This window comes from Rhineura floridana, chromosome 21, assembly GCF_030035675.1.
Source record: "Rhineura floridana isolate rRhiFlo1 chromosome 21, rRhiFlo1.hap2, whole genome shotgun sequence".
Taxonomy (NCBI): Eukaryota; Metazoa; Chordata; class Lepidosauria; order Squamata; family Rhineuridae; genus Rhineura; species Rhineura floridana.
The window spans coordinates 14,523,215-14,548,553 of record NC_084500.1 but is presented as its reverse complement, the minus strand read 5'-3'; the positions used below and the strand labels follow the sequence as shown (position 1 = coordinate 14,548,553).

Here is a 25,339-nt window from a genome sequence, read left to right as displayed (position 1 = left end):
CCATTGTTCATCATGACATCCATTCACACCCGTAGTCAGATCTCAAGACTTCGTCATTTTACATTCATTTAGTGAGCTAGGCAGTGTCTGCAACCAAAGCCACCCTCTCTAACCTTCCATTTCCAAGAGTTGTCTTTTCTTGAGGAAGTCTGTTTGTTTGTTTTACAGGTACAGGGCTGCCTAAAGAACATGACTTAGCTGGTGAATCATTCTGTGTGTGTGTGTGTGTGTGTGTGTGTGTGTGTGTGTGTGTGTGTAAAAACAGTGCCATGAACAAAACAGTAGTCTGCTTTGCTGCACTCAGCTCTGTGTCGACGCTGTAGGCAGGAGCAGACGGCGGCGAGTATACGCTGTACCAAAATAAGCTTTGTTGTGTATACTTGGGGAAATGTATACACTTCTATGCAGAGGGTTACCTTCAGTGTCCAAACTTCAGAATAACTCTTGTTGATCAAAATTCAAACTTTTCTGGTTTGTTAGAGCAGGCTTGTAAATCATCTCCTGCGTGGTTGCCTGCAGTGGTTGAGGATTCTCAACTGAGCAGGCCAGCTTTAAGAAAACCCGGTGTCTTTGCTTTTAGGCTACAGATGTTGTATTTTGTTTTGTTTTTATTTTTTGAATGTGTATTTTGCTTTCTCGTCAATGAAAATAAAAATTGTGATAGCTCAGGATGGGGAAAACTCTCCAAAACCACTAAACAAGAAATGATACAAAAGCAAATAGTAGGCAAAACCCCATTACAACAGCAGTAACTGAAGCATGCAGAAGGTCTAAGGTCCAATCCCCAGCATCTCTAGATATGGCTGAGAGGGACCTCTGCCTGAAAATCTTGGAGAGCTGCTGCCAGCGGGTGTAGACAATATATTGGAGCTAGATGATCCAATGGTCGGACTCAGGAATATAGGAAGGTGCCTTATACTAAGGGCCAGTTGGCCACCTCCAAAGCCCTCCTCAAAGTCTTCATCAGTGGTGGGGCCAGGCTTTCCTGGGGAGGGCATTCCATAAGGTTGGCACCACTACTGGAAAAGCCCTGCTCCTCGTAACCCCCTGGTGTACTTCAGTTGGGGAGGAAGCAAACTGGGGCAGGGCCTCTGATGTTGAGCGTGGTGGGACCTAATTGCTTGGGAGTGGGACACTGTCATCTCTCAGTTGTATGGGGTTTCATGAAGATGAAGAAAACAGCTGGAATGTCTCTGGTGCCAGTTGGAAGGACTTGTGTCCTACCTGCTTGGAAACTGCACTGGAAATGAGACATCTGGGGTGCTCAATGTCTCACTCACCAGAGGACTCGGTGCATTGCTCCTGGCAAGCTGGTGAGTGGATTTGTGGATGCCTAGAGATAATGGTACAAGAATGTGCACTGATATACAGTTGAAAAAGTATGCATTTGCTTGCACTAAATTTACGTTATCCTTTTCTCTCCCATTGGTTGAAATTTAGATTGTAAGCTTCTCAGAGCAGAGACATGTTTTTTGCTTGTTGCGCTGGAAGGTACATGGCTAGGTAGCATTTTAAAATTCCTGGGATTCAGCTTCCCACTTTTATGTTGCAGGCCCTGTATAGAGCTAGAGGAATATTTAAAATCCTTATCCTGGATCTAAAGAGTGACTTGAAGGCTTGTGTCAAGGCCGGTATCAAAGGGTGGCCAGGTCGGGTCCTGGCCGAGGGCACCTCCTTAGGGTGTGGTGGTTGTGCTCCCCTTCCGCGATCCTCGGCAGGGTTGACGAGACGGAGCTCCCAGCCCCCCCCTACGGACTGTGCAGACCCACAGCGCCCACCTGCTCCACCTACCTCTCCTCCCTTTCTGAGAATGCCCTGCACGCTGTGCGCGCAGCTGCCATCAACCAAGATGGCAGCAGAGGCTACTCTAAGGGGCTGATGCCCCTACTGCCATCTTGGTTGATGGCAGGCATGTGTTCGCATGCAGCTTAGCATGCATGTGTGCTATCAACAAAGATGGTGGCATGGTTGATGGTGATCTTGGTTGATGGCAGCGACCTGTGCGCCCAGCATGGAGGTCATTTGCAGAAAGAGAGAAGAGGTAGGTGGAGTGGTCCTGCATGGTCTGTAGGGGGGGGCTTGGAGCAGGCTGGCTCCCAAGGGCCCAGTCACACCTGGTGCCAGCTCTGGCGTGTGTTATTTTTTTTTAGCTAAACACTTGGCATCTACCTCCATATTAAACTGCTGTTGAAACTCCCCTCATTGCAGATGTGGTATGGTGACCTTCTGTTGGAGAAAGGCATGTACAAAGTTGCCTTGGCTGTTTGGAAGAAAACATGGTAGTTTTTTGCATCCTAGCTCTAGATGTCAGAGTCAGATTTTTAAGATAAGAGTTTCGGAATTTCCCACCTTATTTACAGATACCCAGTGGTTGAAAGATGCTGAAGGATAAATAACCAAATTAGAAGCTAAAGAACTACCAAAGAATGCCAAATTTGAATACAGGATATGCTCCTGCCTAGGAAATATTCTCAAGAAGGTTGGTACTCAAGAAACATTTTTATCCATATGTGTCCATGTTAGTAATGTGTGGCATGTAACCAGATTTGGTGTTTGTGTGTTTCGTGGGGAACAATCAGTTTGCTTCCAGCTTACCACAGTTTTGGCTGGTTGCCCGTGGGGTAATCTTTACCACAGCTGACCAAGGAATGGTTTGCTTCCTAACCTGATGTTACCATTTGTTGGTATATTGACTTGCAAGTGCCAAACAGTTACCATAGCTCTAACCATGTGAAACATGCATCTAACCAAATGTGACTATTTTGTAGTTAGGGGAACCCCCTATGGTTTTTATTCAGCCCCTGAGAGAGGCAGTCAAATTTAATTCCTGTTCTGTACTTTAACACCCTCAGAATCCTCATCCTCCTGGTATATAACATTCACAGTAGTGAAGTGGCTGGTAAGAATTGTTTGGAATGCATCGCAAAAAATAAACTAATATGCTAGTTTTAATTTTTCTGGTACCTTTTCTCAGGGAAGCAGGATAGGGAGGGGCATGTCTACTTGCTTGTGTGTGTAAAATTTGGTGCTTGATGCATTTCAGAGCATATCTTAATATCCTTAAATTGTGAGTGGTAGTTCTGGTTTTTTCCATGTGTATATATAGAATGGGCTGTTCTTTCTCTGAAACATGGCAATTGATAGACAGCATTCAAATGTTATTCATTTAGGTATTAATACCATATTCGTCAGTCCCACACTTTTCTCAGTTGTGGAACTCCCTTTCTATAGAACTATGGAAGGCCCTTTCAGTGTAGGACTTCAAACATTTGTAGAAGACCCATTGATTCCAGTGTGTTTTCCTTTAATAATGTTAGAGACCATGTGTATTGAAGTCTCCCTACACTTGTAGTGGCTCTCGGCTATAATGGCCACTACAGGTGCCTTCACCTGGAGAGCCCTCTTGCAATCCTTACCTTGTCTTACACCCTTGGCAAAGAGAGCGAACTAGTGTCTCATAATTTCTTGCCACAAAAACAGAGGATATTAGGGATGTCACCCATGTTCTCTCTGGTGGCAAGCAGTATTGAGACACTGGCAGCTCTTTGCCAAAAGTGTGAGACAAAGCAAAGATTGGAAGGAGGCTCTCCAGTTGTGGCTGCCTAGAGTGGCTGCTGGAGCCAGAGGCTCATAAGGTTTGCGGGAAAGCCTAAATATATGTGAACTGGTCTGTACCAAATGCTTGCCCCTTCCTACCACCGTGATATACTAGCTTCCCCTTTTAAATATGTAAGTAGCAGCTGGGATGGTCCTGTCTTCGTTCCAGCCAGGAAACAAAAATGCAGTTGTATAAGTGTTGCATGCCCTCTCTTTTATAAAAGGCCTGTTGTGTAAGGGGTTCTAGCTGCTTCTGAGAACCAGGACAGGCAGCTACTGTAGCATGACTGCATCTCTGGGAGTACCAGGCAGGATGTGGGAGAACTTGGATCTCTGCATAGGAAAATGGCAGATTGGTAACGTATGTTAAATGACCACATCAGAACTGGGACTAAGGGTGAGAGCAGGAGTTTACGAGAATGATCTGACAATTTAAGGCTGGGGAGAATTAAGAAATGACCCTAACAATCAGGGCAATACTTTCATTAGCCCCATCAAAATGACCCAAAATAGTGTGCAAGCTTTCAGGTACTCCAGGACTCTTCATGAGGTCAATGAGAAATGGGACAAGCTAGTACATGGACATATCTGGAAATCTAGTAGCAAGCCTTCAATGCCTCCAATCCATCAATAAAGGGAGTACTGCAGCACACTGAGGTGATGAGTAATTAGGCTCTATCATTTTCTTCTTTCAGCCTAGGGAGTTGCAGTCCAGGATAGGTTCTGGGATTGTGAGTCTGTGGTCTCAGCTCACACAGACTGGGTTTCCATGTTGGGAGGAGAGTCATGATAGATGTTTTTTGGCTCTGAAATTGAATTAGCTGAACTGTTATATGCCTTCAAGTCGATTACGACGTATGGTGACCCTGTGAATCAGCGACCTCCAGTAGCATCTGTTATAAACCACCCTATTAAGATCTTGTAAGTTCAGGTAGAAATGTCATGTTTGTCATTGAGTTTGGTAATGGAAATAGCCTTGTCTTATAAATATTTGAACAATTAAAGCCTGTGTACCTAAACCATATTCATGTTTCGAAAGGTTCCCCCCCCCCATGCTTAGTGCTAAGTAGCTTCACTATATTGATGGTATTCAGACATAACACTAAACCATGGCATTAGTGCCATGGCAACAAGTCAAACCTCTTGGGCTCGCATGTTCCTTTCTCCCCCTCCTGTACAGCCAGAAGCAGGAGTTTGGAAGCTTCTGCTTTTAGTTAACCATCGTGTTCACTTCTGTCTGAACTGGGGATCGCTGTTAACAAAAACTATGGCTTACTTTAAACAAGCCAGCTTCATAAACTACGGTTTAAACCTGGCTTGTTTTGAAAGTGACCATTGGTAGATTTAAACAACAATCCCACTTGGGGAAAAATGAGAGCACTGGTTAATAAAACTGAAAATAAAAGCTTCTGAAGTCCTGCACCTGGCTCTGTGGGAAGGTCAGAGGAACTTTTGGCGAGTGTGCGTGTGAGAGAGCATGCGAACTTGTTCTTGTAGTGCTAAACCATAGTTAGCAAAGCCCGCTTGCCATTCGTTCCAGATGAATGTGGATCTTCTGTTTCTCACCGTGGGGCAGGATGAGGAATCATCTGCTTGGCACATGGCATTACACAGGAGAGGTAATGAGAAGAAGCTGTTGGGGCCAGGCTGGATTTGTGGGTAGCTGTAACCAAATCTAGACCTCTTAACTCGCAGTCATTGAGGTCAGTGGTCTGAAGGTGGACCCTGAAATCTAGCAAGCTGGAGGTACTTTGTTGTTGACTGATGTGTTGACAGGCTCCTAGTATTTGACTAAGCAAGCCTGGAGGCTTCAGGGACCGATGTTGCATTGCATACGGTTGCTCTCTGTGGTGTCCTTCCAGATAGCTCATTTGGTTTGGAACCAACCCTTTGACCTTGAGGTTCTGGTCCCAGCCTTGGTTGTTTCTGATAAAGCACAATTTGCTCATGCTGACTCAATTGTTGCTTATTTGTAATGCGTACCTATGCAGAATTCTCTGTATAATCTGCTCATGATTGCTCAAGGGATATGATGGCTGAAAATGAAAGGGGGGGATAGACCTTGGAATAAAGAGCAAGTGCAATGGCCTTGTTCTTGCCATTGGGATGGGCAATCACCCAAGTTGTAAATTGCCCTGGTTGTGGCGATAACCAGTTTGGGCAGTTGCCCGTAGCACTGTGCAAGTCAGATCTGTGTGAGGAGGGATGGACGTGCCTCTGATGCCTCTTTTGTCTTCCAGTGATCCCTTCATTGCTGGAAAGAGACATATACTGACTGTGCTGCTCCCTTGGAAGCTGTGCTGGCAACTGCATCCTGTGTATTTTTTATAAGGCTGATATAAACTGCTTGAAATAATTCATCCTTTAATATACCCAAGGAGCATTGGAACACCCTCCCCCTCTCTCAGGTCAGACTAATGGTCAATCGACTTAGCTCTGGCTGGCAGCAGCTCGCCATGGTCTCAGGGAGAGAAGGGCATTTCCCCAACCCCTGCTACCTGATCCTTTTAACTTGAGATGTTAAAGATTAACTCTGGGGCCAAGGCATGTTCTCTGTGATCACTTCCATTATACATACAAAATTGTTTGTGTGCATGCATGTAAAACCCCTGCCACATTCACAAAAATGTTAAACATCTCAGGATATGTAGGTTTGCTGCCTTTCTTAGAATCCGGAGTGATTTTTTTTTACTGGGTGCTAATTGCTGAAGCAAGTTGTCCTCCTTGAAAGTGGTTCTTTTATCTTAATGTAATCGTTATCTAAATGGCTGGATGTCTGTGTGGTATTTGCAGTGCTTAAAAGATACTTTAAGGCTCCCCCACAATTTTATTTAATGAAACAAACTCTTTGGGTGAAAACGACTGTATCAGAGGGGGCTTATAATGTGGGTTCTACAAGAAATTTTTAAGAAAGATCTGACTTGCTCAACTTTGAGTGCTGTTGTTTTCTAGCAAGTTAACTGGTGGACTAAAATAATTCTAGTCACCTTAATGTTAGGAGATTCTCTGGGTCCTGGAAGTTCATGTACTGTATAGGTTTCTTGATTTTATTTCCTAATGATGATTTTTCAGCTTTTTCATCCCTGCTCTCATAACATTACAATATTTTAGTTTGAATTCTTACATTTTCTGGAGGGAAATTTATTGTATTGGCAGGGTGGATAATTAATCTTTTAAAAACTGTTTTTTTATTTAAATTGGATTTTTAAAAATAAAACTATACATAATAAGTTTCTATTAATAACTAGGTTAAGAGTAAATAATCTGGATATAAATGTGTTAGCCCCTACAGTTAATCTCTAAACTGAATCAGTTGTTCTTACTACAGGAGTTGGACGACCTGGGGTCCTCCAGAAGTTGATCCCAATGGGATCCAATGGGATCCCTATGGATATAAACATGTTAGCCCGTACAGTTAACCTCTAAGCTGAATCAATGCTTCTTACTACGAGGGTTGGGCAAACAGGGCTATGGAGTCGGAAGCCAAACCGACTCCGACTCCTCTATTTTTCTACTGTCCGACTCCGACTCCACCCAAAATTGCTTCCGACTCCACAGCCCTAGAAAGGGCTGTGAATGTCTTTTTAAATTGGAAGCTCTCATAGGAGCATTTTTATCGCTGCCTGAATATGCGCTGATCTTGGCATCACAGCATTTGTCTTCATCTGGGTCCTGTGTCATACACTGACACACAAAATGTTTTCCATCTTGAGTTATGGTGAAATGCTCAACTACAGCTGACTTCATGGGAAGCTTCTTTGACATTTTGAGTTTATATTTAAAAAAAATTGTCAATCAAAATTTATTTTGAAGTCGGAGTCAGTACATTTCTACCAACTCCGACTCCACCCAAAATTGCTTCCTTCTCCACGACTCTGACTCCACAGCCCTGTGGGCAACCTGCGATCTTCCTGATGTTGACAGACTCCCAACTTGCATCATCAATTCTTTTTTCCCCTTGAAGCTTGAGAAGCTAGAATAAAAGGCTCATAGTCAGCACAGGCAATACAGAGCTAGATGGACCAATAGTCTGGTTCAGTGTACAGCAGCTTGGTGTGTTCTTAATATCAAATGCCAATAGTAGGTGGAGGTAGTTTCATACATAAATATCTTCCTTGCAATTTTTTTGAGTGGATTTGCATGTAATATGCTCATCTTTGCCTTTCAAAAGAGATGCTTGAGGTATGTTACTGCTTTGGTGTCTTCTGTATTGCTTATTTAATTGCTAAATAATACAGTCTGTCATCTCACATTGCTGCGGCACATTCTGGGAACCAGGTTTTTAACAACTGCATTGAATAATTATCTGTTGCTACGGATACCATGGCCAGTTACTGGTCTTTTTTGGACATTTGTCCTTGGTCGGTGACTGGCGGAAGAGACTCAGTTTGCTGGCAGTCGAGTAATGTTCCTGTTTGTAATCCTTGACGAGAGAGGAGTTTGCAGTCAAGGCGATCCTAAAAATAAAATGAAGATGACGGAGGAAGTGAAAGGAATTACCCACAGAGGTTCCTGTAAATTGTGATGTGGTCCAGTCGGAAGTAAATTGTGTTTTGAATGTCATCTTCTCCCTTGTTGGTGAATCCTGTCCCTTAAGGCAGCCTTGCCAAGCCAATACAGAAAATGTTATTGGCACATCTCTCCTTACGACACTTGGAGTGGTGAGGTCTTGCAGGCTCATTTTACCCAGAAAGAGTCATTATTTGCCCTTGGCAGATTTCTGGCTGTAAGCCTGCAACTTCCTTTCTCTAGCCTTAATTTTTTATTTCTGTCTCTCTTGTCATAAGGAAGCTAGCCCTTCAAATATTTATTGGGAGAACTTTTGGATGTACTCTCTGGACACATTGACAACACATGGCCTGAACCTGGAGGACAGTACAAACATTACTTAGCTTCTGCAAATGAAGCCCCTCTGAGCATTCCATCCTCAAAGCTCTCTAACTGCCACCTTGGTAACAGCATTTGTATGTTGGCAGCTGATGAAGGCGGAAGCTGAAACGTTTTGTTAATACTATAAAAATCTGTTTGGTTAATCACAATTACGTTTATATATATTTTAGGTGATTAACGGAATCCTTATAGGGATCCAGAGCAAGCTTGAGTGCTGTTTGTTGCTTTCAAAACTCTCTCTCTCTCTCTCTCTCTGTGCGTGTGCGTGTGTGTGTGTATATATATATATATATATATATACACACGCACGCGCACACACACACGCACATATATATAAATAAATAAATAAATAAAAGATTTGGTCAAAGCATAATTTGGTCAGTGTTATTATGGTGTGCTGTGGACCTGATTCTCAACACCCTTAGACAGCATCACTGGGTCTTAACTCCCTTGTAGTGTGCTTAAGTATATTGGGCGGTTGGATTTCTAGTCCATGCTTTTCTGCATGCTTGGTATGTATGTAACCTACTGAAATAACTTTAGTTTCTCCCAGAAAGGGGAAGCTGAAAAACAGAACTTAAAATATTTTGGAGTTTCAGTGGTTTAAAAAAAAACAAAAAACCCTGCTTAAAAGCCTCCCTATAAATCCAATCAGAAACTGGGTAGGGCATTTTCTGTAAGCAGAATTATTACTGTATCCTTGCCATATCAGTTTTGATTTGGATTCAACTGTGACAACCTTTAACAAGAAATTCAGACTCTCTAGCCGCCTCTGCGGTCTTGATATCCATTGCTTGCTTGCTTGTCTTAGAACAGGCTTGTTTTCAGCCTGAGGGCCACGGTTTTTTTTGGGCAACCTTCTGAAGGCCACATGCCAGTGGTGGGAGGGCCCAGAGGCAAAAGTGGGTGGAGCAACTAATGTAATTTTTTTACTCTTGTACAGTAGGCTAGTCTCTGTACACACTCGCACACCTCTCTGTGCCCTCTGTCCAGGGGAGCAAGAGTCGTCATCAGAGTTCAAGGACGCATCAATAGAAACATAGAGCAGTAGAGTTGGAAGGGGCCTATAAGGCCATCGAGTCCAACCCCCTGCTCAATGCAGAAATCTAGCATTCTAGCCAGGCGAAGACACTTGAGGAGGTTGCAAAGTAGGGCTTGTGAGGGTTGTGGCTGAGGAGTCCTGGGGGGCCCAATAGGAAGGTCTGGAGGGTGAGCCTGATGTTGCCTTAAAAAGTCACCTCAGTGGTCATAGTGGGGAGTTAGAAGGGCAAAAGCTGGAGCAATGTGTGTGTGGGGTGGCTGGGTGGACTTGGATTCCTTCATTGCTTGCTCTATCCGTCATTTGCTCTCTGGCTGTCACGCTGCGCTGTAGAGCCTGGCCAAGAATGCTCCTGGAGTATCGCCTCAGTGGGCTAAGCGGGAGCGACCTGTTATAGCTTATGCATGTCCTCGTGACAGCAAGCGTCCCTGTATAGTAGAGGACCAACAATGCCTCATCTGTTTAAAAATTGTTTGGGTGGGAAGGAATGTGTACATGTGCAGTGCACAACGCAAATGAATCAGTGATGTCGATTGATCTTGGGTAGTGATTTAAAAAAAAAAAAAAACTCTATTCCAGGGAGCCCTGGCATCTTTTTGGAATTTTATCAGGAATTCTTCAGTGAGAGAGATGCTTAGCCACCAGTGTTGGTCTTCCCTGGAAGCCGCCTGTTGAGTATGTTTTACTGTGCACTGTCCGCTTATGTGAGGGGAGCAGTGAGGTCCTCTGACCTGGCTAGTGCTCTGAATGAACTAGACGTGTGCCCTAGAGCACTCTTCAGGGGGAAAACTGTGCATGAAATAGAAAGTAAATGTCCTTGATGTCTGTCTAGTATAATTATTTATTAACAATTTTTTTGAGAATTGAATGCATTGCAGAGATTAGATAGGTGAGAAGGCGTAAAATAAGAGTACAAGGTCATCTTTTTAGTTGCTGTGGCTCACTCTGGTAACATATACAGGGGAGCATCTACTGGATTCTAGTGCCTCCTTGGAGGAACGACCATAGTTCATTGGTAGAGCATCCTCTTTGCATGCAGAAGTCCTAGGTTCAGTCCCCAGTATCTGCAGGTAGGGCTGGGGGAGACCCCTGTCTGAACCCCTTGAGAGCCACTGCCAGTCAGTGTAGACAATACTGAGCTAGGTGGTCCAGCAGTCTGATTTGGAGCTTCCTGTGTTCCTGTGATGGGCTGGTCCCTTGATCCAATAGGAAGGCCCAGATTGATAAATAGGTTACACAGCATTCTGCCATTTATAATGCATAACCTGAGAAGTATTTCTTCATCATTCTGTCTTATATAGAAAAGCTGTGTGTGAGTGCGAGATGGTCCTGATTCCTTTTTAAGAGAGATCAGTGCAAACTTTAATATATTAGTATCTAAATTTTAGGTTTCACTTTAAGCAGGTTAATTTTTCTTTAAAAGATATCCAGTGCAATCAAAATAAAAAACAAAGCTTTTAAAAAGTCTGTATTTTTTAAAAAATAAATCTACAACAGCATCTCAGTGTAAGATCCCACCACGCTCAAGACACTCTCCACTCTGTGATCTTGTGAGAGGAGAGGCTGAGGTTTCTGCCTGGTAGATTGCTGCTCCCCAAGGTGCAATTTGTCAGCAAGTAACTCTTTCCTTCCCTTTCCTAGGCAGCTGCTTTGCAAGAGGAAAATAATAAGAAACACTCCTCCAGGCTAGCGAGGGCCCTCTAGTAGAGTGGGAATCCACCTTCTACAGCTGCTTTTCTTGTGTAGTCATTGCTGTGGAGGGTTTTCCAAGGATCTTAGTCTCCCTGTAAATGCTCATGTGTTGCAGACTTTGCCAGGTGTGGTCCCATTAAGAGTCTGCTCTTGGCTGATCTCAGGAGATGGGAATGGAACAAGCCATCTTGTAAACGTATTGCTAAAAGCTGCATCAGCAGGATAACTTTGAATGACATCGCAGTGTTGACATCATTCTGTAGAGCCATTTGGGTTTTAACCTTCCTAGGTACAGGGAGTTCTTTCTTCTTCAGAATCCCAAAAGGTTTTGGCCTCCACAGCTTCTTTATAGGAAATAGACTACCGTATATTCCGGCGTATAAGATGACTTTTTAACCCAGGAAAATCTTCTCAAAAGTTGGGGGTCGTCTTATACGCTGGGTGTCGTCTTATAGGGTGGGTGCTGAAACTTCTGAGCCGGACTGGAGAATCTGCGGTCGCCGCATATGGTGGGGGGAGCTCAAAAACGGCCGCGGCTGCATCCCCGCCGTATGCGGCGACCGTATGAAAGGGAGTTGATTGCCTCCGGACGGTGCTGTCTCTGTCGCTTCCACCAAGAGATCAGTCCAGAAGGGCGCAGAACTCGGGTCACACAACAGAGAGTGCGGGAGAAAGCCGTTTGATTCCTTATCGTGCAACAGGCGCCCCACGCACCCTCTCCCTTCAGACTCACGAGCTGTGCTTCAATTGTGTTCTGCTCACCAAAGCAAAAAAGGCCCAGGATTTCTAAGGAAAATATGTAACTGTTTTATTAAGAGGACAGAGACTTTGTGTGTGGTGTTGAATAGTGCGCCTATTCTCTTCCAGACAACAAAAAGGAACAACAGCCATTTCTATCTCCTCGGGAGAGATAAGTTCTATCTGCCCAGACGTAATAGGGCAAGCCATTGGTTTCCATGAAAGCAGAACACGAGTCTTGCAAGGGTGTGACCAGGAAAGCAGATGGAAGGAGCAGAGGGAAAAAGACTCAAAAACCTAAAGGTAGAATAACGCTGCTTCAGGCTGGGCTTGAGCGGGTCCAGGTGATCCTGGTCACTATTAGGAACTGCCCTTAACCTTTAAATCAACTCTTGGTGATTGTTACTAGGAGTAACTATTTTATAGAGAGCGATCAGAATACGGGGATGCCCTTTACAGAGTTACGGTAAGAAAATAAACAGAAGAAACAGAGAGAAGAAATAAAGAAACAACATCAGTAACTATATACAATGTTCCTTGCCTCGTGGACCTTACAATCTCAGTTTTGCCAACGGGAAGACAACTGTGCAAAAGGAGGAGAAGCCTTGCAGAGCTGCAATCCTAAGGACATTTACCTAGGAGAAAACCTCCCTGAATTTACTGGGACCTACCTCGGATGCATAGTACCGGACTACTCCTTTATGCACGCCTGAAGGACAGCAGCCTCCCCCCGCCCGTCCTTTCCTACTAAGAAACGGGGGTAAATTATTCTCAGATTGCACCCATAATCTTAAAATATGGGCACAATCCACTTTTATGTCCTTTTGATTGTAATGGGAGAATTAGGCAGGCCCTTGACAGTGCAATCTTATGCATGTTTACTCAGAAGTAAGTCCCATTAAGTTCAGTGTGTGGGGATACTCTCTAATAAATTTGTTTAGGATTGCCTTGCGCATCTCTCTTGACCTCAGGATTTACCTTGCAAGCAAGGCATCGGCATAGCTATGTTTCTTTGTTGATCTCTCCCCTCTTTCTTTGTCCGTTTACATATAATAGTTGCTTGATCTGTATCTTTGGAAAAATAAAACCCTATCTTCTATGCTTAGGGGGGAAATACTTTCTGTTTCTGCATTTTTCCCTTAGTTGAGTTGCACACATTTATGTATAAAACGACAGGGGTAGTCTTATACGCCGAGTATATCCCAAACTCTATATTTTAACTGGAAAAGTTGGGGGTCGTCTTATACGCCCAGTCGTCTTATACGCCGGAATATACGGTAGTTTGAATAGATGCTGGCAATGTAATGTGGGTATTGCTTTGTTGAGGCACACAATGTTGGCTTGTCCTATGTTGATTCCCTTTTGGTCAGAAATTGTTGTCCATATTCCTTTGTTTTGGAAATAAGCTTGATATTTATGGATGTTCACACATTCCTCAACTGTATATTCCTTTGTTGTGGAGACTAACAGATGGACAACAAAAGTGGATCCTGTAAGTGCATAGCTGCAAAGAGGCTCATACTTCAAGACTGGAAGGATGAATACGCGCCATCTATTATTTGGCTAATGACTACTAGCCCTGATGGCTATGCTGTGCCTCCATGGTGGGAGGCAGTATGCTTCTGAATACCAGTTGCTGAAAACCACAGGAGGGGAGAGTGCTGTTACCCTCACGCCCCGCTTGTGGGCTTCCCACAGGCATCTGGTTGGCCGCTGTGAGAACAGGATGCTGGGCTAGATGAGCCGTTGGCCTGATCCAGCAAGCTGCTCTTACATTCTTAATTAGTGGTCTGACGATCTTACTGCCCTTTCCACATTTGAATGTATATCTTAGGCATCCAAATGAGATTGTAGACTATATTTTGCTTTTTAATATGTTCTTAAACCTTCTTTTTTAAAATGGTTTTAATCCTAGATGATGTTTTGCACGCTTTTTTTAAGAAACGTTTTTAAAGATGTTTTGATTTAATGTGTTTTAAAGTTTGTTTTTATGAAGTTTTAAAGTTTTTAGTGCTTTCGTTTGCCGCCCTGGGCTCCTGCCGGGAGGAAGGGCAGGATAAATCAATGAATCAATATATTTGTTGGACATATGGGTGGCTTACGTTAATGTGTATGCTTAAATTAAGTTTTACAGATTAACTTTTTTGTTGGATTATTCTTGTTAATGGGAGGTGTCATTTTTTCCCTTTCCCCCTTTTTTCTTAAGAATCCCAGCAAGTTGTTGACATTTTTGGAGCACAGTCTAGGATATGTTGGGCCCACCAGAGCCCAACATTTTCATTAAATCATGACTTAATTTCAACTTACCATTCATAGGGTCGTCATAAGTCAGGATTGACTTGAAGGCAGCCCATTTCCATTTAAATGTGTTAAATAATAGTTGTTCGAAGCATTGAACCCTAAGGCAGTTTCATCATAAAGCAGTAAAAATAAAACACTAAAACAATGCATCAGATCATTTTTTTAAAAAAATGCAGACAGTCCAGAACATCAAATCTAAATAACATTGTCGATCCTGTTTCTCCCTTATCTCGAGTTGGTTAATGGCATGTTTTAAAAAGGCAAACAAATACAACACTGGGAAAGGCGGGGGGGGGAGCCATTGACACACACATTCATCCAGCGGCAGCAATAAAACAGGAACTTGCTGAAACAGCTGCAGATCAATTCTTGAAAAGCTTGCTTAATATTCTCTTATTTCTGTTGCACTTTTCTGCTCACAGATGGAACCCTGAAGGCAGCTAACAATCATAGGTAGTGCAATAAAACAATAAAGAGTATGTCACTAAAACAGCCAAGATTGACAGAAGTAGCATAGCAATTGCCAGCCTAAGGCATAAGAGGAGAGAAGCCTTTTAACCTATTATTTAGGTCAAATGCATGCTGAAATAGTAGTGCGCTGATCTTGTGTCTGAAGGCCTTCAAAGAAGGGGCCAAGCGATCCTCTTGGAGCAAAGAGTTCCAAAGCCAAGGTGCTTGTTGTGACCCAGGTTGGGAGAGGAGGTTTCGTGGCATCAGACTCTGACACTGAGGACTGTGAGGATGAGCTGGGGGAGGAGATAAGCAGATGGGATAGTACACAGAGCACACAAATCCCAGTCATGGACACCTCGACTCCCCCTGATCCTGGCCCCCCTGCTGAAGTGCAACCAGAACTGTCAGAGACTGCCCCTTTGGAGACTATTCTGTTAGACACACCCTCCTCGCCTGCACCTGTGACAGAGGCGCCGCCTATTTCACCTGACGTTTCCCAGCCGGGCACCCCACAGGTTCCCACGGTCGAGCAAGCTGACCGCCCACCACTCTCGGAGGGGGAAGCTGAGATCCAGCCTCTGTGGCCCCATGCACGCCAGAGGCAGAACCAGGGGATTCAGCAGACGTTGAGGAGGAGCTAACGGCTTTGCACGAAAGCCAAGCCAAGGAGATGCAGGGGAGGGGTTCCTTGCTGAGTCAACGTCGTAGTGCTGTGGAGTCATGCTTAGTCAGGGAAAAGTTCCTAGAAAGCATTGTTAGGTTAATGAGGTGCACTGCTTTTGATGTAACTGTAACTTTAATAAAAAGAGAAAAAATCACACCTGTGTCTGAGTCTGGCTCTCTCGACTTCGGGCAGGACAGTCACTGAGAAAGCCCTGACAAAGATGTGTTTTAACATAGCTTACTAAAACCCATACAGCATGAATTGGCTCCCCTGAAAGCTTTTCCAGAGGCCTAGATTTGAGGCTGGCCTACCACAGCTAAATTCCAGCCCTGGCAGTGTTTCTTTGCAATGTGGTGCCATTAAGGCTACATACACACCATATTTTTAAAGTGCATGGCTTTCCCCCAGGAATCCTAGGAACCCTTAACAGAGCTATAGTTTCCAGTACCTTTAGACTACAGTTCCATGCATTTTTAGTGGGGAGGATGTGCTTTAAATGTATGGTATGTATGCAGCCAAAGTTATGTGTCCCCCATTGTATATACAGTATTTGACACTCCTTATTGCTCCAGGGCATGACTTTAAACCCCCCCCATCAGTTTAGCTTTTCTTTTCATCTTATGTGCAGTGTTCACATCCTGCTTCATGCTTGCCACCTCTTTTGCTTGCCTCCGTTCCTTCCTCATCATTAGCCTGCTGTCCTGTCAAAAGAATGTTCTCTTTGTTCTTCCTTTTTTTGAGGAGATGAGCTGTGCTAGGCGGCTTCCTTGTGCTTCATTCACTTGAGGGGGTTTGAAGGGGAAGCGAGCTGAGAGGAGGAGTATCTTGGGCACTCTCTGCAAATTTATTCTTCTGAGTCTTTGGGCTGCTGGGTGCACACACAGGGGGGAACAGCAGCTGGCCAGTATTTCCCCTCTGCCGTCACAGATTAATGATATATCCCTGTGGATATCTTGGCAAAGGTTCCTAAAAACGTTTAATAGCCTGCCCGCCCATACCACCCATTGTAGTCATCCTAAACAAGAGGGAACCGACTTCTGTAAAGCCTTCCTGGTGTGATTGCCTTAAGATCTTTGGATGCACCTAAGGTGACCAGGCAAACAGCTGTTCACATGCTATAGAAATGCAAGAATGGTTTTTGCAACTGTTTTAGGTTGAGATGTTTCCAGCTTATTACAGGAAGTTCTTGGGTGGATCAAGCAAGATGCCAAGACTTTGGGCAACCCTGATCCTTGGAACAGACCTTGTCTGTCTTATCCATTTTTTTCCCCTCATGGTGACAGTATGGAAGAATAACTTTTAAAACCCCAGACAGCCGATAAACAAATAAAAAGGGCATATAAAAGCATCATAAAACCAATTTGCTTGTGGGTAAAGTCATTAAAAGATTTGGGAAAACATATTTCTGGCGCCCGACAAAGTCCATTTTGGAGTAAGCACCAAGCAGGCTTCCTTGAGGAGGTCCTCTGAGGATGATTGTAGCACACAGGCATGCTGCTGTTGAAGGCAGGCAAATCCTGCAGGTACCACAGTCCTAAACGGTGCAGGGCTTTATGAGCAATGACCAGCATTTTGAATTGTCCTCGGAAACTGACCTGGAACCAAAGCCTTGCCAATATGCAATCCCAATCCCCAGTCAGCAGCCTGGCAGCATTGTGCTTTGAACTAACTGCATTTTCTGGACAGTCACCACCTGACTCCCTGGAACACCTTGTTACGGGGTCTCAAATGTTTATTTCTGTTTCTGTCATCCTCTTCCTGAGGGCTTCAGTTGCCAGCAATTTTAACAACAAAACGAGGTGCAAACGAGGTGCTTATCCTCTGTGAATTTGTCTAATCCTCCAATAAAGCTCTTTTAGAAAGAATTCGACCGTGGGCTTTGTAGGAGAAGAGTTTCACAATTCTGAGGCAGCTATTGAGTAACTCTCTAGGCTTATATATCCAGGGTGCATCTACATGCTTATTTTATCAGCAGACTGAGTGTGTCAAAGTGACTCCCATGGTCTCAACTTTCTGTGGTTTGTTTTTTTGTCAACATGAGGGACAGTTAAGCTGATCTACTTGACAGTATGACTGCGAGGATTGCTGAGATGAGAAGTCTTTTGAGCACTCAAAACACTAACTGTTTTAGGTCATCTTCTGTTTGCCTAGGACAGGCATTTCTCACGGGTCGGGAGACGTGGCTCAACTGCCTGGTTAAGGAATGACAGAGGGACGAAAGCAGAGGCCACAGTAATGGAGGTTGTAGAGGGCTGGGGCACTTTCTAAAGCTTTGAGAAAGCAAAGGGGGGTATGTTCCTTCTTCCCATGGCTTTCCCCAAGCACAGGGAAACTCTCATGGGCTCATGGATGCTTGGAGGGCACACCAAGTCGGCCCCAAATCCGGTGCACTCTCCAAATCTAGTTACACTCCCTGCTGCTCTTGAGGTTCTCTTGGCAAAGGAGTGTGGAGGTTGGGTAAGGATTGCCGAAGGGAGTCAGTGGAGCGTGTTCCCTGGCATGTGACTTGTCTTCAAAATCAAGAAGGTGAGGGTACACACCAGACATGCTGTTGTGCCACTCCAACGCGGTGGTAGGCCTGGGGGCTGAATGTGGCCCTCCAAGGCTCTGTATGTAGCCCTCAAAGCTCTCCTTCAGCCATAGCCCCTTGCCAATCCTGCTCCATACCCTTGAGTGCTTTTGCCTGGTTGAAATGTGTTCCTGAACCGTGATAGTGCCTCTTACTTGTCCGGGTTGCAGGTAGTAGAGGAGTGGGTGAGCACATAGAAACCTCTGACTTTGCCTGGCTGGAATGCAGCCGACTGCACAAAGCTTGGTCACATCACATCATTACTCTGCCTATTCTGGCCCCACCCATCATTGGCTTGTGGACCCCGGACGGTTGCCCCTGAGGGAATGCTCGCCCTCCCTGCTGTCTGAGAGAGGTCCCTCACCCCCAGTCTAGCAAATGGGGCTTCTGAGCTGTAGGCTGTTGCGGTGTGACCTTCCTGTTTCCACTCTGGCCTTCCATTTGCTTCCCACTATTCCCACTCAAGAAAAGACAAGAGGATGCAGTTAATGTCATCCTCTCTGTAGGCTAGTACATGGAGATTTGAGATTTGAGTGCAAGTTGCATGCTGTTAAAATAACTGGTTTGGAAGATAGACTTGACATTTCTCTTGTTGCTGCATTCCTTATTTGCCTGAAAAAGCTTCACAACAAGTTTTCCAAGAACATGCCTGAACTCCCCCCCTTCACAAATTTTTATGCATTCCAAATTGAGGCGGAGAACCCGTAAACAATGCAAATGACAGTACATGTAATTGACTCCTCTGTAAGCTTGTGAACAAAACGTGTGTGTGTTTTGTTAATTGCTACTTGGTGGTTGCTGTCTTTCCCCCCCTTTTGTTGCAGCAGTTGAATACGTTCGGAGAAATCTCCTGAATGGGAAACACAGCTACGGAAGTGGGGCTTAAAAAATCGCAAAGCAATTGTGCAATCTTGGGGGGGTTATCCTTTCGGATCAACTCTGTTGTAATCGAGGCTTGTTGCTGTTGAGCAGGTGGAATTAGTCTTCATTCACGGAATTGCTTTTCATGGTCTTGGCTGGGAGTTCTTCAGGGTTTCCTCACCCTGCCCGTGAACCCAGAAACTTTCCCTCCCTCCAGGAATTGCAATAGTCATTAACACTTTTGTCCTTTGCGCCAGGGCAAAGCAGCCTGACGTTATATAAGAGGAATTCTCTTTCAGTGTTGCAACATCTTAGATGACACTAGGATGGTAAGGTGAGCATACGAAACCTGGGAGGGGTTGGAAAGCAGACAGAGAAAATGTTTTCTCCACTGACCAGAGCTGGATGAATGATTCTGCCAAGTGAGCTGTAGACCAGCCTTTCCCAACCAGTGTGCCTCCAGATGTTGTTGGACCACAACTCCCATCTTTCCTGACCATTGGCAATGCTGGCTGAGGCTGATGGGAGTTGTGGTCCAACAACATCTGGAGGCACACTGGTTGGGAAAGGCTGCTGTAGAGAGAGGTCTCTTCTGTCGTGAAATAGTCTGGGAATGCTCTGCCACTGAGAATACCACTCCGTTATTACATAAGATAAGGGTGGGCGAGAATCTATCTTGTTCCTTGTCTGTGTCAGCCTAGTGTGCTTTTATCTATAATTCTGTTCCATTTTCTCATTAAATCTCTAATTTTTTTAAAAAAGTCTTCTCAAAATACATGTGAAATGCCTATATAAGTTTGATGCTTCGAACGGCAACATTCAGAGGAATGTGGAAACAGGTGGATAGCAAAGTTCCAATCTGCATATTCATCCAAGGTGCGGCTCAGTTCATCTTAGAATTTGCAAAGATCACATTCCTTAAGCATTCCAACCCTAAGGAATTGCTCCATGTTTCTGGTAGTATAGAGATTTAAAGCAGCCCACCCTGTATTTGGAGTGAAATGGCTGCATTTGCTTGATTTCAGGCATTACATCACTTTTTGAACTTTCTCCCTTCAGAGAACACTTTCTTCCATAATTGTCACCCATTCTTTTTATTAGAACCCCAAAGTCTTCCAAGCAGAGCCACATACAAAATGATGTGAGAGAGCAGGCCTACATTTAGAATTCAGAATCTGGGTGACTCTGAGCACATACTGAACCCGAGAACATGTTTTGAGGACCAAAACTGAGTCTATAGTCCTTGCACATAGGTGAACCCCCCCACACTTTGGTTTTCATCCAGACCTTTTCTATTATGGCACCCTAGTTGGGAGTGGGTAGAGGCTACTTAGTTGTTGCTACTGTTACACAATTGGGAGTGGAAAACCCTTGTTGTTCCACTTTAAGTCACCCATAGTTTTACAGATCCTAATTTCATTTTCCTTATTGGTTTTGATGTTTGTGTATGTTGCACTCCATATTTAGTTGTGGTTTGATTGTTTACTTTTGGAGAATTCAAATGTATATAATATATATATATATATAATATATTTCTTAAAAGATCCTAATTTATCTTCTGCCAGTGATGTGGAGTGCAAAAATTTCTATTTCATAAGTAACAATGAATGAATGTTTTCTCTCAACATGTGGTTACAGCTAGTGCTTTGTGTGGGGGAGGTAAACTATGAGCCCAGGTTTAGGCAAAACATTAAGCCAAGGGTTCCCAGTCTGTGGTCTGCAAGCTTCATTCAGGTGGTCCACAGCTTGTCTGTGCTTTTGTGTTGAAGCTGGGAGATGGCATGTCCATGGCATTAAATATTCATATTGGTTCTTAATCCTATGGAATGAACCAACCGTGGCTGAAACAAACTATGGCTTAGCATTAATGTGCAAATGCATTGTGATCTTTTGCATACACAGCATGTGTTCTACCATTAAGCTGAAGTTCCTCCATTATTAGCACTTCCAGTTTAAACTGAACTGGCTTTCCCCCTTCACCTCCCAATATAAAATACACAGCGTGTCCTACCACAAGTATGTCAAGGCCGCCACCACTCTGTGTCCATAGAGAAGCATGGTCAGTGCCAGCTTTCAACTTTTACTAGCAGTTGAGGCTGTGTTGCTTTGGTTCTCTTCTTTGGGAGCTGCTAGCTATAGGGCGGTTTAGAAATGCAACTAACTAACTAAATAAATATCAGTAAGTTATTTTTAAATTTTATTTTATTATGACTTTTATTAAGATTTAGATATCATGCCAAACGATTTATTTATTAAATACATATCGTATTCTGCTTACGGAGTCCAGGAAACTTGACTCTGACTTGGTGTGATGTCCATTTGACAAACCATGGTTTGCAATCAGCTGGAACCAGGATTGAAAGTCATGATTTGAAGAGGGGCTTGCAAGCCATTGATTGTGCCAGCCTTTGGTTGGTGTAATGTCTGAACTGAGCCTTATTTAGAGGAGCAAGGTAAGGTTGGAAGTCAACAAGTTTACAAATCAAGAGGACCCTGTTCTACACTTGCGTTATTGTAAAGCTGTATCATTGCTTGATTGAGTTGATCTTTTTGTACAGGTCAAACAGTTAAAAGATTATGTTGCCAAGCAATTGCTATTACTTGGCACTTAGTCTTTAAAGTTATATGCAGATGATACAACTTCCTTGCAGCTCGATCCCCACCATCACCTGCATCATGTGTTTCTGATGTGACCTTTGGTGCTTAATCAGACTGTATTATCTGATGTTAACCATGAGCATTTCTTAGAAATTTACAGCACAATATAAATATATCTCTGTCAAAGGTCAAAGTCAAGATCCTTCTATGTATCTTAATGTTTTTTTGGCAGTGGTTTTACCTATTTTGGTATTGTCTTCTCCCACCTCCCTTCCCCTAAAATATGTTACATTTTATACCTTGTATATTCCTGAGGTGTTGGCGGAAGAAATTCTCAGTAAATCAGTTTGGGTCTTGACAAGCTCAGCCATCAGCCATCCAATAGGATCCTGTATAAGGTAGCAGTTTCCACGTATAAGTAGGAGAGAGATTCCTGCAGGGAAAAATGCTGAGCTGTTGATTACATAGGAGATAATTCAGTCACCACAGATTAATTTATGCCCCGCAAGGTTGGTTCCAAACCTGCAAAGCTGTTACTCTTTGGATAGCAGGATTCAGCTTCTAATTTGTTGAGGAATTTCGGATGAAGAAAAAGTTAATCCCTCTGGTTAAAAAGGACCTGCTGGTCCAAAATAAGTTGGAAGGGGGAGGTGGGAACTTGCTCTTAGTATTCTGTCTTCAAAAGCTAAATTAAAGCAGGTTGGGCAGTGGCCAGACAGGTAACTTTTCCAGCTGATGGATTCTGCTTCCTTTTTAGTTTGGCTCCCGATGAAAATGATTATGGAAATGGGCCCAGTGTCCATCAGCCATCCCTATGTTTGGTCTTCATTAAATTCTGTACACTTACTGTTCAACTTGTTTAGCCCTATTCTCTGCTTTGCTTCTCTATCCAGTGAGCCTCTTACTCAGCCCATTGTGATCCCCCCCCCCGACTGATTCCCTTTTTGGTTAATGCCCCTTCCAAGAATCTCAGAGGGGAGAGAAGCTCCCTGTGTTTGCCTGGATGGATCTGGCCAAAGATCCATCTCGCCCAGCTTTTCTCTTTCTGACTGTGGCGAGCCAGTTATTTATTAGATTTGGATCTAATGCAGAAGTTCCCAAAGCTGTTCATCAAAATGTCAAGATGCACTAAAATGATATTAAAAATCTTGAAATGAACAGAACAGTCCAGCTTAAGCAGGAGCTGGTGTCTTATCCCAAACATCTCTGGGAAGGTGCCGAAAAGGGCACGAAAGCAACAGCCTTTCTCTGTTGTGTCTCCAGCATCTGGTTGTCAGGCAAGTATTACTGCCTTGGCACATGGAAGTTCTGTTGCTAACAGCTGTTCAGAGAGACGTCCTCTAGGAATTATTTTAACAGCCATCTTAGATTAGAAGTCATCACTACATCTTGTAGCAAATTAGTCATGGGACCATAGAATTGGAAGGGACCTCAAATATTGTCTAGTCTGACCCCTTGCCAGCGCAGGAAATTGGCAGCTGCAGACATCCCTTATAAATGGCCATTTAGCCTCTGCTTTAAACCCTTCCAGTGAAGGAGAATCCACCAGTCTGTGCCATTGCCGGATTCCTTGAACCACGAGGACTTTCTTTGCAACATTTCAGTGAAATCCTTTTTCTTGTAGAGGGGGTTCACTTGCAAACGCATGTTAAGAATGGGGCTCTATTGTTGCAGGTGTGACTAAAGTTAGGCATGATTGAATACAAAGTGGATAGATCACACCAGCCTTCCCCAGGCTGATGCCCTGTAGATGTTGTTGGATGACATCTCCCATAATTTCTGACCATTGGCCGCATATGCTCAGTGGGGTGATAGGAGTTGACATCCAGAAGGCTGGATTACACCAAGCATAAGTTTAGCCAAGCCTACAAGAATTAGAGGTCCATTCTTACATGCCGGTGCATGATAAACCATAAACCACACACTCGGCTGGCTCATTCTGATCTGAGGAGTATTGAATCCGTGAGGCACCATAATGTTGTGAGGCCTGCCCATCCATCCTACACTGCATCACCATTGAATTGTGATGGAATTGGAGCTTACTAGCTGAAGTTGGCAACGTATATAAAAAAAGTGAATGTGCCAATATGGAGGGGGCAATGTTGGGTCTATATAGATGGGGGGGCTCCATTCAAATAATTGTGCCCCTAAAAGCTCACTGGGAGGTCATTGGCTTTACTGGCCCTTGACCTAATCTCTCATGGTTGATAGAAGAAAATAGGGAGGTTATGGGGGGCATGTACGCTGTCCTAGTCCATTGGGAGAAGGTTGGGATAGAAAAAATGAGCATAACTTGTCTGAATTGGGGCAGGAAAAGGGTTATATTAATAAAGGTTGCTCCTCCTACGTATGGATAGTGCTGTATTATACACAGTGGTGGTAGTATAGGATTCTTGTCCATCTCATACTTATTCAGCTCTACGCCCTATCTAACCTTTCTCCTGTAAAAGTGGCACCTACAACAAAATGTTACAGTGTAAACCCCTTCTAACAGGAGCGCTCTTATTCAGGGTTCCAGCCAACCATTCGCTTGAAGCAGTGCATTCCACTGCTCTCCTCCGCTGGTTTTCTATTTTTCTTTGGCAACCAACACATCATTCCATAGCTATCGAGCATGCTAGTTTGCTGTGTCTGGGGCTCTTTTTGTCCTCTTAGGTTTATCTTGGATGCTTATTCTCCTGACCGTAATGGTTTCTAGCCATCCTGTTTTGGCTCCGTTTCTGTCGGCACACATCAGCGGAGTTCAGTATTAGAAGGAGTGATGCAAGTGGAGGCTCCAGTTTGTGTGGGCCTTGTGGGCATGGATGTGGGGTCCTAAATTATGTAATAGTTGAAAGTGCTCCCTGTGAAGAATAAGTTCCTTTTTACCCCTTCTCAAGCAGCCACATCAAACTGTGTCTGTTGAGTAAACCAACAGAGCTTGCATTAGGACCCATGCGTGAGTGAAAATGTGTATGTAATTTACTGCAGCTAGCATTAAAAGAAAATAATATTTTGGCTGCCGCTTCCTTGGTGACAGTCTGCTGGCTGCCAACTTGCTGATCTGTTTCTAGATGCCCATTTCCCTCAATAACGGGAACAGAGAGGGTGGTGGCCCAGATCTTGTCCCTGTCGGAATGGTCTGTAGCTTGCCTTACCTTGGCTGTTGTGACTCTGCCCAGAGAGAGATTGGCAGCCGGCTCAGTTGCTTACTGCTTCTCTATCCCCCAGCTGAGGTTAATGAGTAAGCCAGGAGATCCTGCATTCAGATAGACATGGGAGCTCCTGATTTGCTCATTTCCTTCTACCTAGGTACTCATCTTGCCAGGATAACCCAAATTCTGCCCCCAGGAATGCTGAATTCTGTGACTTCTATTATGGGAATATCGGAAATTTCCTTACTTCATGGAGGACAAGGCTCTCAATGACTACTAGCCATGGTGGCTAGAATCTGCTCCTGCTGCTGGGATTCACAGGTGGAAAGAGGGCTGTTGTGATCAGATTCTGCTTGCGGGTTTCCCAGAAGAGGTGCTGGGTTAGATGGGCCCTTCACCTGATCCAGCAGCCAGGCTCTTCTGATGATCAGGTCAGACGGTTTGTCCATTTAGTTCATCTATTCTGACTGGCAGCAGTTCTCTAGGGTCTCAGGTCCAGAAGAGTATTTTCTCTTCACCTGCCACTTGATCCTTTCAGCGAGAGTTTAAGGAGATTCAACCTAAGACCTTTTGCATGCAAAGCAAGTGCACGTGTAAATGAAGCATAGTTGCGTGTGGCTACCTGTTTGTGTTCTTCAGTCAGTTGCTGATTCTCTGCGGAGAGTGGTGTGTGTGTGGCAGGTTCAATCCAGGAGCTATGCAGGACTCCCCCTGATTCCTGGACATCTCATTCAGCCTCCTCTCTAATTTCTCAGTCTTCAGCAGACATGGCCTTGCACTTCCAAGGTATTGTTTAAATTTGA

At 44.1% G+C, this 25,339-nt stretch overlaps 1 protein-coding gene across 4 annotated transcripts in view; it reads left to right on the top strand.

The window, feature by feature from the left end:
- USP32 (ubiquitin specific peptidase 32) overlaps positions 1–25,339 on the top strand; it is a 141,510-nt gene that overhangs the window by 6,271 nt on the left and 109,900 nt on the right. Inside the window, exon 2 of one of the 4 annotated variants that reach the window (XM_061604690.1) lies at positions 2,361–2,479. The exons of the other annotated variants lie outside the window; for them this stretch is intronic. Within the exon in view, the coding sequence (XP_061460674.1) occupies positions 2,449–2,479 (31 nt within the window). The 5' untranslated portion in view covers positions 2,361–2,448. The remainder of the gene's footprint in view (positions 1–2,360; positions 2,480–25,339) is intronic. 4 annotated transcript variants of the gene reach the window in all.